The 17,360-nt window shown below is 51.1% G+C and overlaps 1 protein-coding gene across 1 annotated transcript in view; it reads right to left on the bottom strand.

The window, feature by feature from the left end:
- Nucleotides 1–17,360, bottom strand: part of SLIT3 (slit guidance ligand 3) — a 513,545-nt gene that overhangs the window by 121,207 nt on the left and 374,978 nt on the right. Inside the window, exon 6 of the mRNA XM_037127916.2 lies at nt 7,914–7,985. Coding sequence (XP_036983811.2) covers nt 7,914–7,985 — 72 coding nt within the window. The remainder of the gene's footprint in view (nt 1–7,913; nt 7,986–17,360) is intronic.

Raw genomic sequence — 17,360 nt, 5'->3', positions numbered from 1 at the left:
GTAATACATATGAGAAATGTGCCGTTTCAGTAAAATACTTCATTGTTCAATGTTTAAAATAATTCAGGGACAACTTTAATCTCGTTCTGTTCAGGGCCAAGACACAGCAGAACATCTGGGGATGGGGGCAAAGTGGGCTTCAGTGAATTAACTTTAACTCGGTTTGGTTCCCTGCACTTAGACGACCTACTATACGCCAGGCTGGTGTGAGGTTCTGGGGAGAAGGCCGTGGAAGTGGTTCTTCAATTTCAATCATCACGAGAGGCCTAGCTGGGCATCTGTGACCTGCCAGAGACATATAACTACCCCAAGGGGCTGATACCACAGTGTCTCCATGATGATAAGGAAATGAACCCCAAGCCACCCAGTTTGGTGCAGCTGGATTGGCAGACAGTCCGACAAGAAGACTCTGATGCTCCTCCAAGCTCAACCTTGGCCTTGGACCTCCAGGTCTGGGGTAGTTTTGTGGACTTGGAGGTGATGCTGATTAAGCCCAAGTCACAGGTTTAGTTGAGTTCCCTCTGGGTCAACTTTTCAAAAAGAAAACCTATCAGTCCTGATTACTCTGGGCATTTATTACAGCCGGTAATCCCACTGATGTACACAACTGCTTCTCTAGCATGTATTTTGAAATAAATTTTTAATTAAAATTTTTTTTTGCACAGCAGTCAGGTGCGGGGGTTCCGTGTCAGGCAGAGCTGGAGTTGACAGGAAAAGCAGCCTTTTTGCGCTTGCCAGTGTTACTGTGGGCAAGTCACTCAAGGTCTCCGGGCCTCAGGCCCCTCATGGGTAGAATGAGACGATCGAGATCCACCTCGAAAGGCCCTGCTGGGGGTTTATACGAAATGCTGCCTCCTAATAGCGCGGTGCCTGGAGCACAGCACACGCAAGAAAGTGAAGGCTATGAAAGTCATAATATGCATCATGACTATACCAATAATTATTTAATATCATTAAATATTACAGCAGTCCCTCCCTTATCCAGTTTTCCTTCTGCAGTTTGTTACCGGTGGTCGACTGTGGTCCAAGAATGTGAAATGGAAAATTCCAGAAACAAACAATACGGTAAACAGCCCATGAGTCTGAAACGGCGCGCCGCTCTGGGCGGCGTGATGAGCTCTCACATCGCCCGGCTCCGCCCCACCCCAGGGCCTGACTCACCCCTGCGCCCGGCGTCTCTATGCCGCACACGCTGCTCGATCGCCAGTCACGTAGCAGCTGTCTGGGTTATCAGATCGACTGTCGGACCACAGAGCTGCTGTTCAAGCCCCCCCTTATTTTACTTAACAGTGTCCCCACAGGGCAAGGTTAGTGATGCTGGCAATTCACGTATGAGGAAGAGAAGCTGTGTTTCCTGTAAGCGAAAAGGTGGAAGTTCTCAACTTAATCAGAAAAAAAAAAAAATCACATCCTGATATTGCTGAAATCTACGGTGAGAAGAGAACCTCTATCTGTGAAATTGTGAAGGAGGAAAAGAAATTGGTGCTAGTTTAGCTGTCGTACCTGAAGCTGCAGATGTCACAACCACAGTGAGCGGTGACTGCTCAGTGACCATGGAAGAGACATTCAATTTTGGGTGGAAGGCGACAGAAAACCTGCTCTGGCCTTGGTGACGTGTTGCCCCAGAGAGCACTGGGCCCGGAGGAGGACGCCGGCAAGGGGTCCCTGAGTGGGACATTCACACGTTTTATTACAGTCCATTGCTATAATTGTTCTATTTTATTTTAATTATTGTTAGTCTCTTACTGTGTCTAATTCATACATTAAACTTGGGGCCTATCCCCTGTGGATAAGGGAGGGCTACGGCATAGGACGCGCTGGATTATTATTGTTAATCAGAGCATCTAGGTCACATCCAGAGGAAGCTCGGCAGAAGCAGGGAGCAGACGGCCACCCGCACTGAGCTCTGGGTGTCCTGAGCTGGACCAGCAGAGCCTGCGAATGTCCTTATACCCGGGGCCCGCACCCCTCAGCCATAGATACCAGGGCTGGTGTCTTTTTCTTTTCACTGGCTCTTATATGAGCAAAGAACTCTCTCTTCCATTTTTCTGTGATTGCAAGTGGAGCTCAGGGTCAGGCCGCATCGTACCTGCCCGAGTGTTGGTGAATTAGAGCTACCCTAAAAGTCTGATTAATTCCCACTCCTGCTTTAACTCCTGCATCTCCCCTGAACGTGGGCTGAGATGGAGCTCGGTAGGCGGGTGGACGCAGGGGTCTGGGGAATGGACGGAAACTGGGTGGGTGCGCATTCCCTCCTACTTCTCATTATTTGCATGAACCCAGTTACAACTACTTTATGCTCGAAGGGAATATGGAGGCTAGTTCAACTCTCGAGAGGAACTTCCCAGAAGACAGGGCATGAGAGGTTTCTGCTCACTCAGTTTGGGGGTCCCGGGCCCCAGGTCACTTAGCTGTGTTTGCACATGCCTGTTCAGCAATTCTGGTAAAGCTCCGGCCCAGAGGGGCTGCTCCGGCAGCGCATGCACCTGCTCACGGAGAGCTGCCCTGCCCCAGCGTCTGGCACTGTGCTAGCGCCCAGCGTGTCCTTGCTTCGGTGGATCACGGCAGGGCCTGCCTGGGTGCAGGTCGCTCAGACGAGCGGATGCCGGTGGGAGAGTGGCCTCATGCACCTCCCGTTTGGTGGGGGGGCTGTGTGCACCATGGCCACCACTGACCATGGTGCAGAAAGCAACGAGGCGCAGGGCTGCCAATGCTTCTGTTTTGCTACAAGTCCAGAGCTGCCTTTTCATGAAAAATATTGTAAATTTTAAATATGAAATGCTAATTTCAATTTGTGGGAAACATTTCACAGGATTAAGGAAAGCTCGTCTGTGGATGTTATTTAGCCTCTGGTCTGGTTCACGGCCCCTGGTTCCGCCGGGAGAGCTAGAAGTAGGACCGGGACTTGAGAGTGCCTCCCTCTGTCCCCAAAGCAACGTGGAACGCTTAACGTGGGTGGGGAAAGGACCACTGCAGTGGGACCAGGGGCCCGACGGTGTGGGGGTGCCGAGTGCGGGCAAAGAACATGGGATCGGGGCCTGGGGGCCACGGGTCTAGTCTCCTTGTTGTCACCAACTTCCTGTTGCCCTTGGTGTCTCCTAGTCGGGGTCGGAACTGGGGTGCAGGAAGTGGGGCACCCAAGGTGCAAAACGGCAGGAGGCACGGGCCCCACTGTAGCCCTGGCCCTGCCCTTGGCCTCTGTGCCTTATCCCAACCATAGGAGATGGTCCTGCGGACACTGAGGTCCTTCCAGGGCCAGGCGATACCAGTGTCACTGAGTTTCCAAAGCTAGCAAGTGGCATAAATGGGAGCAAGGCCTTCACGACGGCACACACTGGTTCTCTGGGGGCGGTTCGGTCGGTACCAGTAATCTGCCCAAGCAGACCACTCACTGGGGGATGAGACGCTTTCGGGGTGCCTCCCTGCCCTCTTAGGGCTGGTGTCTTTGGCGCTGCAAGTATGGAGCTTCTGTCTGCTGTATGTAGTCAGGAGAAAATGTCTGAAAATCTGTTTTCTTCTACAGCACTACTGAAAAAACTAACTACCTCATTACTTAGATTTTCTCATTTTTGTTTCATTCGTCCATACTCTTACTGGCTTCTTTTTCGCTAAACATTTTTCTAACCTGGGATGGCATGTGGGGCAGGGAGGAGCCTGGTGTAATCGGTGAACTGTCTGCCCATCGTCAATCCCGCTGACAGGGACCGGGAACGACTGGCTCAGAGCACCACCGCCACCGCCGTTTCTGACCGGACGGGGCTGGAAACACAGCCCTGGCCTGACTGGCCATGGATAAGCGCGCCTCACTCAGACAAAACCCTGAATCACCGAATCAGGGGAACATGTGGAAGGGAAAGGGCGGTCATCTGGGTATCAGGAGGGTGTGTGACCCACAGGAAACAAAGTTCTTCAGTTAAGAAACTTGAGGGCCACACCAGAAGTTTGGCCTGTATTATGGGGCAGTCTGCAGGATGGAACCCCCAACTCACTGAGTGCCAAGGTCAATTGGCGACATTCAGAAATGACAGCGAATCATCTCTGGGACTTGAGTGTGACTCAGTGAAAAAGAGAGATTGCTTTCTTTTCCTTGTGAGTTTGACGTATGTTCAACTCTGTGGGGACCCCTAAATTGGGTGAAGGGAATGACTAAGCCACAGGCCTGCGGGAGGTGCTGATGTCCTCCCTGGCGGACCCGGTGTCACCGGTAGCTTGCCTAGGCCAGCTTTTGGGGCCAGGTCGCACCACCCCACCGTGCGCGGTGGCCAGGCTTCCGGGGAGCCGGCTGCACGAGAGCCTTGGCCGCACAGCTCAGGAAGGCGGCCTGGAAGGGTGGACGATCACGCGGGCTCTGCTACTTGCTAGTCAACAGTTACTCGGCTTCTCTGACATGAGTCCTCCTCTGTACAATGAGGACGACGAGAACGGCAGTTTCACAGATTGTGAGGACACAAAGGCATCACACAGGTAAAAGCTCTGGCTACAGCGACAGGACAGGCCACTGCCCAAATGCTAGTTATTTTCACTGCACTGGGATTCCTCCCCCGTGGCAGCCCGGGGCCCTGGGAAGGCTCGCCTTATCCCGCTTTTCTCCTTCATCCTGTTCCTGGCTACTGGAGAAGAGAAAGCAGCGGCGACTCCCTCCTCTGTCCACCACCCTCTGTGAGGGATGTGTCTCACGGGCACAAGCCAGAAACGAGGGCGAGGGGGGCAGAGTTCAGTCTTTTCCAACCTTTCACTATTTCCTCTCTCCTCACTGCCAGTGAGTGGCTCCTACCAACTCATCTCCTACGTTCTCCTCCAATGGAACCAGTAAAGCTGACCCCAGTGGTGATGGAAAGAGGTTTAACGGCGTTTCCACCGCAGAAAAGATGCAAGCACAGGGTGGTCCCACGGGAAACATTTCCACTACCACAGCTGTCCCTTGAACAACATGGGTTTGAACCGTGCAGGTCCAGCTACACACGGATTTGGTTTTTCACTAAATGCCTGGACTGTTTTCTACCCAAGGTTGGGAGTCCACGGTTGCGAAGGGCCAACTCTATACCCTTGATCTACACGATCTTACACAGGGGACTTGAGCATCCGAGGATTTGGGTATTTGGGGGGGGGGGCCTAGAACCAATCCCCTGTGGATACTGAGGGACAATTTAAGTCTTGGGGGGAGTCAAATGTTACACACAGATTTTTGACTGCGCGGGGGTCAGCACCGCTAATGCCCGTGTTGTTCAAGGGCCCACGAACTTTCCGTAAGTCAATTCTGAGAGTTTCCACGAGGCCATCACGAGTCCTTCCTGATCCTGTCCTTCAAGCTGCATAACATCAGAGAGAAAAGACCCTGAAATACTATGTTTTGTCTTCTTAACTTGCAGCCTTTGAAAGCTTTAGATGCTTAAAGATGACCTTTCTAGGGAAAGGCTGTTGAGCTCCCTTCTCTCTCCCTGACGCTCTCTGAAGAATTTATTAAGTTAACTTAAGATGCCCTCACTTCGTTCCTGTTTGATTGCCAAGATTTTTTATGGTGCCTACGCTGTGGTTACGGAGAAGTAGGATACAGTGCCGATGTGCGGATGGGATTTGGAAGATCTGGGGTGGGAGGGGAGCGCCTTTAAATGGAGAAGTCAGTTCTAGGCAATTTCAGAATGGCTCGCCATTAAGATGGATGGTTCCAGAGCTATGTGCCTCTGCTGGAAATTAAAGCCCATGGAATAACTGATTATGATTAATTGTGAGTACTTAGCCATGTGAAGCCAAATGAGCGTGCCTTTGAAACACAGCTATTGATCTGGCTTTGTTTGGAATCGAGAGGATAAACTAATTGGATTCTGGAGGCTCTTTGCGATGATGGAGAATGGAAACTCTTTTTCCCATCACAGGTTTGTGAGCCTCAAGTGTGAGAGACCGCGCGTACCTGGACACCAACTTTCCTGAGGAGTCCAGTGCTGTCCTGGACAGGGCTTTAATGGGGGTCGGGGCAAGGGTGAGGGACACTGAGGGAAGTGGAAGAGACACGAGGTCGAGAGCCCCTCTTATGAAATATGGAAGACACTGCTTCTTAACGTTAGGGAAAGAGAGTCAGAGAGGTTGAGTAGATTGGCCAAAGTCCCACGGCATCCGAGCCCCCACACCCCGGGGTGTCTGACTGCAAAGCCCTGCCCTCTCCCCAGACGGCCTTCCTGGGGAGGCAAGACACCGCCAAGCCCAGGAGAGAGAACTAAGGTGCAGGCTGCCGGGTCCTCCCAGTGGCTTCGTGGCAGCTGGTGACTTCCCTTTCCTGGTTTCTTCCCAAGGAATTTTCTCATCCTTCCCGAGAATAGGGTGGTAATCTCCGCATGGCCCTTTCCTTTGCAAAGGCCTTTTCTGTAGGCGGGGGAAATCGGGCCCACCCCTCTCGGCTCCAGCCTCTTGATAAGAGAAGTCCTCGGTTACTAAATTTGGGCTGGCATCCTCTCCCCAGGAGATGTGCATTTGTTGCAGGTTCCGGGGTCAGAGTTTGGGTAAGGAGAGACCATCCATCTCAGGAATGACAACCTAACCTCCCTGGCTGTGGGTCCTGTCTTCTCTGCGCTGGGAATCCTCTGCTTTCCTCAGATTTCCAGCAGCTTGCAGCATCAGCATCCCCTTTCGCTCCGTGTGATTCCTCTTGGAATCACCTTTCTCTCCTGCAACGTGGAGAGGATCTCTCCAACCCGGTGCTACAGTCTGTGGGGCCAGGTGCAAAGGAGGGTGAAAGGAAGCCCTGCTCCTCCTTTTCCATGCAAGGGGACATTTGTTTGTTTGTTTGACATTTACTCATTTTTCTGGAAGTCAGAGGGATGCGACCTGGTGACTACGTGATTTTTTATTTTCAGGGGGATGCTCAACAAATCCCTACCGTCACTGGATGGAACTGTAGCGTCAGGATCATTTTTAGACCCAAGCAATTACAGCGCTAAGAGGGGAGAAGTTACCCCCAAGACATAACAGCCAACCCCTTCATTTTCCAAAGGAGAAAACTTCAGCTCCGAGCGTGGAAGGGACTTGCCCAAGGTCACGCAGCTAATTAGGAGCTGAGTCAGGACTGAACCCCAGTCTCCTGACACAAGGGCTTCCCCGCCCCCGGCCTCCATTGGGGGCAGCTAGAAGTGTAGCTTAGGGTGAGACCAATCCATATGTTTTCTTACACAATTCAACTGTAGTTTGAATGACCCCAAGATGACTCCTAAGTGACTTTCCCCCTGGAAGTCAGGTGTCCTTAGCTAGACCCGTCTGAAAACCCAGCACACGGAGAAGCAGCCCCCTGATGGGGTACACGGAGTAGGGTCCTGGGGAGGGGTCCGCGTCCTCTGATCCTGCCTGACCCCCTCCACTTGGAGGTTACTGCCTAGAGTTGGGATTGAAACCGGAGGTGAGAGCCAGGAGCGGTGCAGTGACTTTACCTGGCTGCCTGGCATCGCCCCCCCCCCCCCAGTCCTGTGCCAAGGTCCCTTTCTCATTCTGGGTGATTCCCCACTGACCCCTGGTGCTGCCCCGTCTCTGGACTCCCAGACCTGAACCCTGCCTCCTGCAGGGCCACAGGCAGACAGACCCCGCTGAATGCGCAGGCAGGTGCTGGGGGGCTACTCCGGTCCATCTGTTTTTGCCCAGCAACAAATGCTGTGAGAGCACCGGCTGGGGAGAAAGGGCTCAACTGAGACTTAATTAGCAGAAGCCCCAGTTGGTGGGAGGCGAGACATCACACTTTGCTGCCTGCAAACACTTTGGCCAAGGGGAGTGCGCTGGAGGCGTCCCCCCGGTCCCCAATTTCCATAGCACTGCAGCAGCCGACCCAGAAACGCACCCGCACGGAACCCCCTGCACACGCACTTCCCCGCTCGCCTCCTCGCGCGCGGGCACGCACACACGCTCACAAGGCAGCGACCGCAAAATCAACTCACAGGATCTCCAGGTCGCGCAGCGCTCGGAAGGCTCCATCTTCAATGCAGCTGATGTGGTTGTTGTCCAGTTGCCTGTGGAAAAGCAAGGGGAGAGCGTGAAGGCGGAGCGGGGGCAGCGCCGCGGAGCGGCCGGCCGGCCGGGCGTCCCCGGTCACCGGAGCGCTGGTCCCTCCACCCCTTGCGGGCTCCGCTCGTCCCCGCCAGGAGCTCCCGCAGAGCCAGCCTGCCTGCCAGGCTGCTCCGTCTCTCCTCTCTGACTGTCTGAGGGAACTACACAGACGAGCGCACCCAACGCCGTCAGGTCTCAGTAAATATTAATTGCGCATTTTTTTTTTTAGGCAGAAGGGAGTAATTTCATTACATTAGGGCATCCAATCCATTACGAGCTCTTACCGTCATGTCACTGAAACAATTTCATTAAGCTAAAGGCCTGTAAATCATTGGAGGTCACCGCGCTGCCCTCCGAGACCTCCCAGCATGCTTTCCTCCGTCCCGCACCGGCTCCCTTTACTGGAAGTCGCCCTTTTCCGACACAGCGCTACATCTCAAGGCTTGATCTGCCCAAAGGCGGCGAGGGTGCACGGGGAATATACCAATTCCAAATTAGACTCAACTAATCTAATTTTATAGTCTTTTTATTATTCTAAGCACCAAATGTCTGTGGTGGTTTGATGCCTCTGTGCTTTGCTAGGGGCCCATCTGGCAGGTCATTCTACTGAAGCTCTTTCTGGCTAAATACAGATTCCCTCAAACTGCACCAACCATCATCAGCGTTAAAGACATCCATTGATGGAAGCGTTCCTGGTTGGGGTGGGGGGAGGAATATCGTTATGGCCTTAAAGATGTACCACTTACATCTAAATTGGGGAGAATTAGATGCACCTATTTCAGAACTCTGTTTTTATTTCCCTTTCCGTCTTCGGAGCGTGAAAAGAATGTCCTTTAGAAAGATGCCTCGACTAGTACACAGTCTAGTTGGGGATGGAGGCATTTTAGTTGAGAGATAACAAATAGATGCTGTTATCTTTAGATCAAAATACATCTGGTGTGTAAGTCAGGATGTTTACCAGGACTGCATTCCAACTTAAAGGTCGTGTATTACATATGACTCATTTGATTTCTAAAAAAGATGTTATATGGAAAACGGTTATGATTTTTGCATTTTGTGTGCAGAACACAACATGGTCTTTGCGGGGCAGGGGGGCGGCTGGCCGAAGGAAGTGGCTGTACCAAAAAACTTCCTCATTGACTCTTTTTCCCTTTCCTTTGTCTCAGGAAAAAAAAAAAGAAAGAAAGAAAGAAACGAGCCCCTTTCAGGTGAAGAGGCCTCCTGGCGCTGGAATTTTCACTGGTAACTTGTGCTAACCTATCCCGAGACCACTGTCTGCAAAACAGGTGTTGCAGTGCCACTGGGTAACCCTCACAGAGTGCTTCATTGTCTGCTAACGGCAGAACTAAAATTAAAGCGCTATTATCACCGCAACGTATGCGGACACAGGGCTGTGTGAAAGGACGGGAGTGGCCTCAGGTATGTGCGGGGAGACCGCTCCGTGCCTCCCACAGACGGGCTCTGCTGCGGTTAGGAGGGGGATCATCCCAATAGATGCTCACGGTGCAAGACCCTGGACCGTTGAAATGGAAAAGTAAACAGGAAATGGGCGTCTCAGGAGGCACTGCAGGCTCATGAGCTCTGTGTGCAGAGTCCACAGTGCCTGCGGATGCCTCCTCGCTTAGAGTCTCCGAGTCCCCCCATCGCTAATTCTCTGGCAGCCTCTCTCACGCGCTCACTGAGTGTCCTTTCCATAGGTGTCCCAGGAGCGTGGGGCCGCCGAATCCCTGTGGGGGTCTCCAAAGGGAGCCTAGTCCTGCTGCCCTGCTTCCAGACTTGTCATCAGTTTAAGGGCTGAGGCATCAACGACCCCTGCCCCACGCCACGGCCACCAAACCTTGCCAAGCAGAAATCAGTGGGGCCGGCTTTTGGCTCCGAGAAATTGTTCCATGAATGTGCTGAATTCGGCAAAAACGGCACCATCCTCTTAAGTAGAAAAGTCACTAAATCATCAGGTTGGGAAGTCCGGGGTGGTGTGTAGAGATGGTGCTTTGTGCGTCTGCTTTTGTGCAGACATGTTAAAGAGGTCCCTGCCACCTAGAATGTTGTTTATCTGATGGATATGTGAAGGGTTTTCTATCATCTTCTCTTTTCAAGAGCACTAGAAACCAAACAGGACGCCCCAAATGTGTAGAATTTTACATGGAACGTACGCAGTCTGCAGGGGAGAAGAGAAACTCACAAACAGGAGAACAGAAATGAAGTGGTAGGAAGACATTATAAAAGATGTGGGGAGAGGAGATGTGGAAGAGATAAGAAAACCCACTGCTCAGCGCCCCGCGGGCGGGGGTCCTGCGACCCAGGATGCTGCCGAGGAGGGGACAAAGAGTGTCAGAGAGGGCCCGGCCACTGCAGGGCCAGAGGCAGGGGTGTCTGACGCATCATCACTTACGCGATGTTGAAATATTTTCAGTGGGTGGCACAAGTTGACGCCTCACTGTTTATCAGTAACGGGAAAACTGAGCTTTAATACGAGCATCTCTGTGGGTGCATTTCATAGGCCAATTCAGAACACACACAGTGTATCAGAATGTAAGACATTTACGGGTTTAAGTGGGCTTTTCTGGAGGACAGTTATGTATTATGACCAGGATGGTCTCCTTTCCTTCCAACTACAGACACACAGCACCCCGGCCTCAGATGGCACGGTCATTCCCAAGATGCAACAAGCATTTCCTGAGTCTTCAGGGCCCTGCGGGGCCCAGGAGGGTCCCGTCAGGCAGACAAAAACCCAAGTTACTTCACCTCCCAGCTAGTGTAAGAAATCATGGCACTAAGCATCCGAGTATTTGTAAAAAGCTCATCAGCCGCCAGCCATCAGTCCTGTTATTTCCCGCAAATAGGCTGCCGTATTTTTCGGACTATAAGACGCACCCCCAAATTTGGGAGGAAAGGGGGGTGCGTCTTATAGTCCCAACATAGCTTTATAGTTACATCAGTGAAATATTATGTTATTTATGTTATTAAATATTTTACAACATTTTTTGCTTCAAAAAATTTTTTTCCCTATTTTCTTCCTCTAAAACCTAGGTGAGGCTTATGGTCCAAAAAATGCGGTAGGTCCCTAAAACAAAGCGAGTTCGCACTTGGTTCAGAGGAGGGTTTTTTTCTCTCTCAAGTACATCTCAGACACGCAGAACTTGGCCCTGAAGCACTGGACAGGGAGGCGGAGTAAAGGCAAGGCCAGGGTTTCTGTGAGGAAGTTGGGAGCGGACGCTGCTGGGCACGCAGAACCTTCTGGAGCGAAGGCCAGAGCGTGTGACGCAGCAGCGTGTTTCTGGGGGGTGACGCGGGCCTCCGATGTCACTGTGTGCGCTAACCTCCGGGTCAAAGGTCTGCGTCGTGCCTTTTCAAACATCCTCTCCCAAACCAACCAAAACAGCCCCCAGCCACTTCACACGAACTGCTATTACTCAGGGGGCCGGCTGGAGGGAACTGGGGGAACAGGCACAGGCCCCCAGCTGTCGCAGGAGGCCTGAGGTGCTCTCTCCATTTTTCCTTGGCAATGACAAGTGCACTTCACGTGGCTCCTGACTCCTTCTCAATGCACAAAACCGTCCACGCCAGTGCCTGGCGCGGTGCTGGTCCCGGGCGGCTGCGGAGGGAGTCCTCCCTTAGAAGTGTGGTGGGCTGGGTCCAAAGCATTTGGCAGGAAGCTCTGAGCCAGGAGCCATGCTCACGGCTGGACCTGATGGCCCTACGACCACAAATACGCAATGACCCCAGTGTTCCTTCTACGACCACGCAGGCTGCTGTCTTTCTGCCCTGGCCACGGATGCTGGGGAGCATCTGGGGACATCCCTTACTTGGGATAAAGTTAGATTTCGAGGGGCTCAGGGTGAAGGTGAGGAGCAGGAAGGTGGTGGATGGAGGGCAGGCTGGCTATCTTGGGGAGGTAACTTTTATTGTCCTCGGCTTTCTACGGAATACTCAACTTGATTTACACTCTCCTGCCTGTGAATAAGCCCAGAAGCCCCAAAACGGTCTTGCTATTAAATTAACTGCTCTAATTTCCCGGGGCGGCTCGGATTTCAGCAAACAATGTGAGTGCTAAAATGATACCCGGGTCCATTTAGAAAGGAATCCTCAGACAAGAGCTAAAGGCAGACTCCCTGAGAGGAGCTTCCCGGCTACTGTATCTTTGTACTCTGAGAATATAAACAAGTCAGAAAGAAAAGCCAGCATGCGAGAGGACTGAAAATAAACTCCACAAACAGCAGGCAGCGAGAGCGCTTTTGTAAGAATTCCCCGTCGTGCGCGTGCTCTTAGTACCATTCATCTCCTTCAGTCCCATTTCAGATTTCATAATGGAGGCAGGATACACTTATTCTGTGGTTCACAAATTCGAAAAATATCTGAATCCTGATTTTTAAGATTTTATTTATTTATTTTTAGAGAAAGGGGAAGAGGGAGGGAAAGAGAGGAAGAGAAACACTGATGTGAGAGAGAAACATAGATCTGTTGCCTCTCAAATACGCCCTGACCAAGGACCAAACCCCATGACCCAGGCATGTGCCCTGACTGGGAATCGAACTGGCGACCTTTTGCTTTGCAGGAGGACATCCAACTGAGCCATACTAGTCAGGGCTATAGCTCATCTTAAAGATGAGCTTAAAAAAAAACCTGGTTACAATATTAAGAGCATCTACCTATCTCCTAACCACTAGAAGAGCAGAAAGAAAGAAAGAAAATTCCATGATTTCAATGATGTATTTGAGGCCCCAGGAGAAACACCTTGAAAACAGAAATCTGCAGAAATAGGCTTTGGAGATCTGGAAGAAACGCAGAATCCCCAACTAGTTATTCACATGCAAGCTCTACATACCAGGCACTGCGGTCCAGATGTTCCTTGTTCCTCCAGATGCTTCAGGGCCCCCAGGTATTTTGGCCCAGGGAGGGTTAAACTCAGTCCCGGGGCACTAGGGCTCTGGACCCCAAATCCAGGGGGCAGCCCTTCTCTCCTGGCAGCACCCCCCTGCCGTCCTCCTCACGCTAAACCAGAGGGGGAGCGAAGGTTCAGCACCTTTGCTCATTTCTGAGCAAGACAGTCTACACAAAATATACTAAGTAAGTGGGAGAGACTTCTGCATGGAATTCGCGAGGGAAGCCTTGCTAGAATAGACATTCAAAGCAAGTCCATGGTCTCGAAATCCAGCAATGAATTAACCCGTAAGAGCCACTGAGTCTTATTAGACGTTCACGCTGTAGCGGGTACCGGGGAGAGAGAGCGAAGTGTAAGACCGCCTCTGAAAATCTCTGGAAGGTTTACCGCCCACAGTTTTTACATCTCCAGGAGCTTAAAAGGTGTCAGCTAACTCGAAACACTAAACCCATTTGGCTTTGTTTTTGACGAAATATATATGTTCACACACATACATATTTGAAGTGTACTTCTTTTTCTACACCAAGGAGAAACAGAATGTTACAGTGTTTAAAAAAATATATATATATCTGGGGAAGTCCTGCTTTCCTTTTTAAAGGAGACAGAAGACAAAACATGAAGTAGCCTTGACGTGCTGTTTCTTTGCTCCCCCATTATCCAATTGTCCTTTAAGCAGAAAACAAGAAACCGGCTAGCCGTTCTGAAGTTGTTTTCTTTATGGCAGTTTAACATTCTAAAAAAAAAAAAATCATCATTGAAGAACAAATTACAGAAGCATTTGTCTGCTGCTGACTGGGGTCTTCAAAAGAGAAAAAGAAACCAAACTCAAGGTTATTTTAACTAGCAAAAGGGAAAAAAAATGATGTTTAAAAGAAACGCACGCACTCCACATAATTGAGTCGTGGTCACACTTTGTAGGCAAATCAAACACTTGATCTGAGCCGCAGTCTGCTAATGAATTGTCGCTAAGTCTCATCATTAAGGAGCTACTGTGATTCCACATTAAAATGACATCGCAGATGAGCACAAAAAGGTGAATCTATTATTTTGCATGTTTTGTACACTTGCCCACCAGACCCTGGAATATATGCAATATGGATATGTTTGCTGACCCATGAATTATTTATGGAGCCACCAAGATCCCTGTCCATAGAAGTGATGGCTTTATGCCTATTTTTCCTACATAATGATCACATGTGATCTCGCCCTACATATGCATTTACAGATTCACTCAGATAATCAAGTGACGGTGAGCGTTCTAAAGGCTTCCACCGACCGAGCCTACTTTGTAAAGAACAGGGTCCTGGGTTACTTCAGCTCTCGGGTCAGGACGTCCCGCCTCGGCGTAGTTAAAAACGGGAGCAGGAGTCTATTTCAGCAAGCGTCCTCATGCACTCTGTGCCTCCCGGCTCCCGTGACACCTTCGCGTGGTGTGGATCATGTTACTGCTCCACACCTGCAGCTTCTCAGCAGGAGGGTGACTGCGCCCACTCCAGTCGAGGCTCTCGAAAGTGAGCTCCGCCACGTGCAAACACAGGTGATGCATTAGCGCCGAAGAGGCGCGCCAGAGCTTGGAGAAGACAGGGGTGCTTTACACATCCCTGCGAAACAGCAGGGACTCCACTTCTGTGTTTACGTCATTGCTGGGTTTTTTTTGGAGACTTGGCAAACGGACTCGAGCGGGAAAACGCAGAGGCAGAATCCCTGCGAACCGAGTCAGCGTGAAAGAGAGTCGAGGGGAAGAAGCTGAGGCTCCCATTTAATTGAGACGAGTTTCCTCGGGAAACCAAGTTCTCACATTTCCAGAAAAGTAAAAACGACAACAACCAAACCAAGCCAAACCAACAAAAAGCAAATCAAACGAAAACACTCCATTTTCACGATGAGAGAGCTTCATTTGTTTCTCACCAACTTTTAGACCACGGAACCAACCAAACTTGGTGATCGTTCACAGAAGATTGCGAGGCTTGCTTGCCTTAAAAATCCACTTCTTTTCTTGTGTCGATATGTTATTAGGACCAAAGGGCTATGCACCTGGGACACCCATCTTGCCAGCTTGCCTGGAACTTTCCCTGTTTCAGCATCGAAGCCCACTGGGAAACTCATCAGTCCCGGGCCAACTGTGGTGCTTGTTCATTCCCTGTGCCCCTCGTGCCGACCCCGCTGGAAATCGATTCTCAGCGCATCACCCCTACCTCAGTGTCCCCACACCTCGAAATGAGTCACCAACTGGGCGTGCAGTCATGACCGCTCCCAGAGGCTCCTCACGTCTCCACTGTAAGAGGGACGAGCTATCCCTGTGCAAACACACCCACGACTGGGCTGGTGGGAGCCCCGAACGCAGCTGAAATGTTCTAGTGTGCACTCCCCACCCTCTGCACACTGGGAACGAACAGGTCTTTGTAAGAAGTACTGTGTTTTACTCTGAAGCCTTGACAGTGTCATGAATACTCAAGAGGCCAAACAAATAAAAGGCTGTCTCCATAGCAATTGGGGCAGGTTTCTGGTTTCCCTAGTTACACTCTTGCGTGATAACCACCTGGGGTTCCTCCCTGACACCAAGAGGAGAGAGAGAGACACAGGGAGGATGAAATGGGCTTTCATTAATGGGCCTGAAAGTTATCTCCCACGTTTCTGTTTTTTCTAAATCAACCAGCACAAAGTGTAGTAAGTTTATGAAATTTTTCATACTCATGGAGGTTTCAGAAATTTCCCCTCTGGGACTAGAGATAAACTAGCCCAGCCCTGGTGAGGATGACCATGGAGCAGAGACTTCCGCCCTAGGCTGACACAGCTGCAGGCATCGGAGCCCAGGCAGGCGGAGCGCTGGTTTCCATCCACACGCGGGGCTGTGAGCAGCAGGCACTGCACTGGGTTGAAGTCACGGCCCTCTCCCTGACGGTGCGTGGACGGTGTGTCACAGGAAGGCACGACGGCCCTGCCCCCACAATGCCACAAAGAGCTTTGTTCGCCCTTTCAGGCAACGCACGGATCTCGTACAGAGATGGACGGCTTTCTTGAACAGACTCACATTTCCAACCCAAACTAACCTTGTGGAGGCTCTCAATGTTTGCCACCCAGTTCATAAGATGGAAGACTACACCCTTACAAACGTGCAGACATGTGCACACAGCGATCCACAGCTGCCCCTGTGGTCCTGCAGGCGGAACATCGAGTCGGGGATCATTCTCGAGCCTTGAGGTTTGGGGCTCCCTCAGGACCGGTCACTCCTTTCTCCTTCTCTGTTTCTCCCTTTGGGGACGGGAGGGCCCGCCCCCGCCCTGTGCCTGCCCCGCCACTGTGGTTTGGAAGCACAGGTTGGTTGGCAGCCGGAGAGCCATCTCGCCCAGAATGAATATCCCCGAATCTCATCCGTACCTGGTTTCGATGCTCTTTAGATGCCACAATGAACTTGAGACTTGTGTGTTGATGCCGGACTGGGTTTGGATCTGCTGGGATGGACTGAGTGTATTTGTGTGTGAGAAGAACATGAACAGGGCTGGGGAAGGGGCCGAATACTACATAATAAATGTTTGTGTCACCCCTGAATCTACATGTTGAAACCTGTCCCCCAAGGTGATAGTGTTAGGAGGTGGGGGTACATTTGGGAGGTCACTGGGTCATGAAAGCCCAGTCCCCAGGAACGGGATGAGAAAAGAGGCCCCTTCACTGTGATATGGCCATGAGAAGACAGCCCTCTGGGAATCAGGCCATAGCGTCCGCCAGTGCCTTGATCTTGGACTTTGCAGGCTCCAGAACTGTGAGAAATGAATCCCTGCTGCACACAAGCTGCCCAGTCTCTGGTGTTTCACCACCGCAGGCTGAGCGAACCAAGACGCCCTCCAGGCCCCCGCATCTCGGTCCCTCCCCCTGTGAGGCGAAGGTAATAACACTTAACCCCAAAGGAGGCTCTAAGTACGAAAGTAATGAAATGCATGCGCTCTGAAAATGTATTTGTGGCACCACTTAATTTTCTTTGCTTTGCAATAAAAAATATTAAATGCAGGAATTCATCTTACATAATCTCTAAATTCTCTTTCGGCTTGGAAGCTATGTGGCCTGAGGTCAATTTCTTATGAGATTCTCAAGAAGAAGTTCCTGTTCATCTCACTTAGATCTTTCTGTGGTTTGAGACGATCCCTTTATCCCTTCTCCTTCCGTCCCAGACCAAAGAATCTATTATCTGCGGTATTCAATGACTTCTGTCTGCACCGAGGGCGGCAGTTCTGGCTCCGTGCTTTTTGTACTTCTCCAGCGGATATGACACTGAAATGTGAGAAGCCACCAGAACCTACACGAAATACAGATTTCCCTCTTACGGGAAGGATGATGTTCACGGGCCCACTGTCACAGTCCCCACTGCAGAACGTAACCTCATTTCTTGGTGGTCATTTTCAACTAATTACCAGTCAGGAAATGTACCGAGCACCTAGACCGGTCCAGTGCCATCCCGTCA

Source organism: Artibeus jamaicensis, unplaced genomic scaffold (assembly GCF_021234435.1).
Source record: "Artibeus jamaicensis isolate MK-2021 breed Jamaican fruit bat unplaced genomic scaffold, CSHL_Jam_final scaffold_3151, whole genome shotgun sequence".
Taxonomy (NCBI): Eukaryota; Metazoa; Chordata; class Mammalia; order Chiroptera; family Phyllostomidae; genus Artibeus; species Artibeus jamaicensis.
The sequence above is the reverse complement of the archived record's forward strand: the minus strand, read 5'-3'. Positions and strand labels throughout refer to the sequence as shown.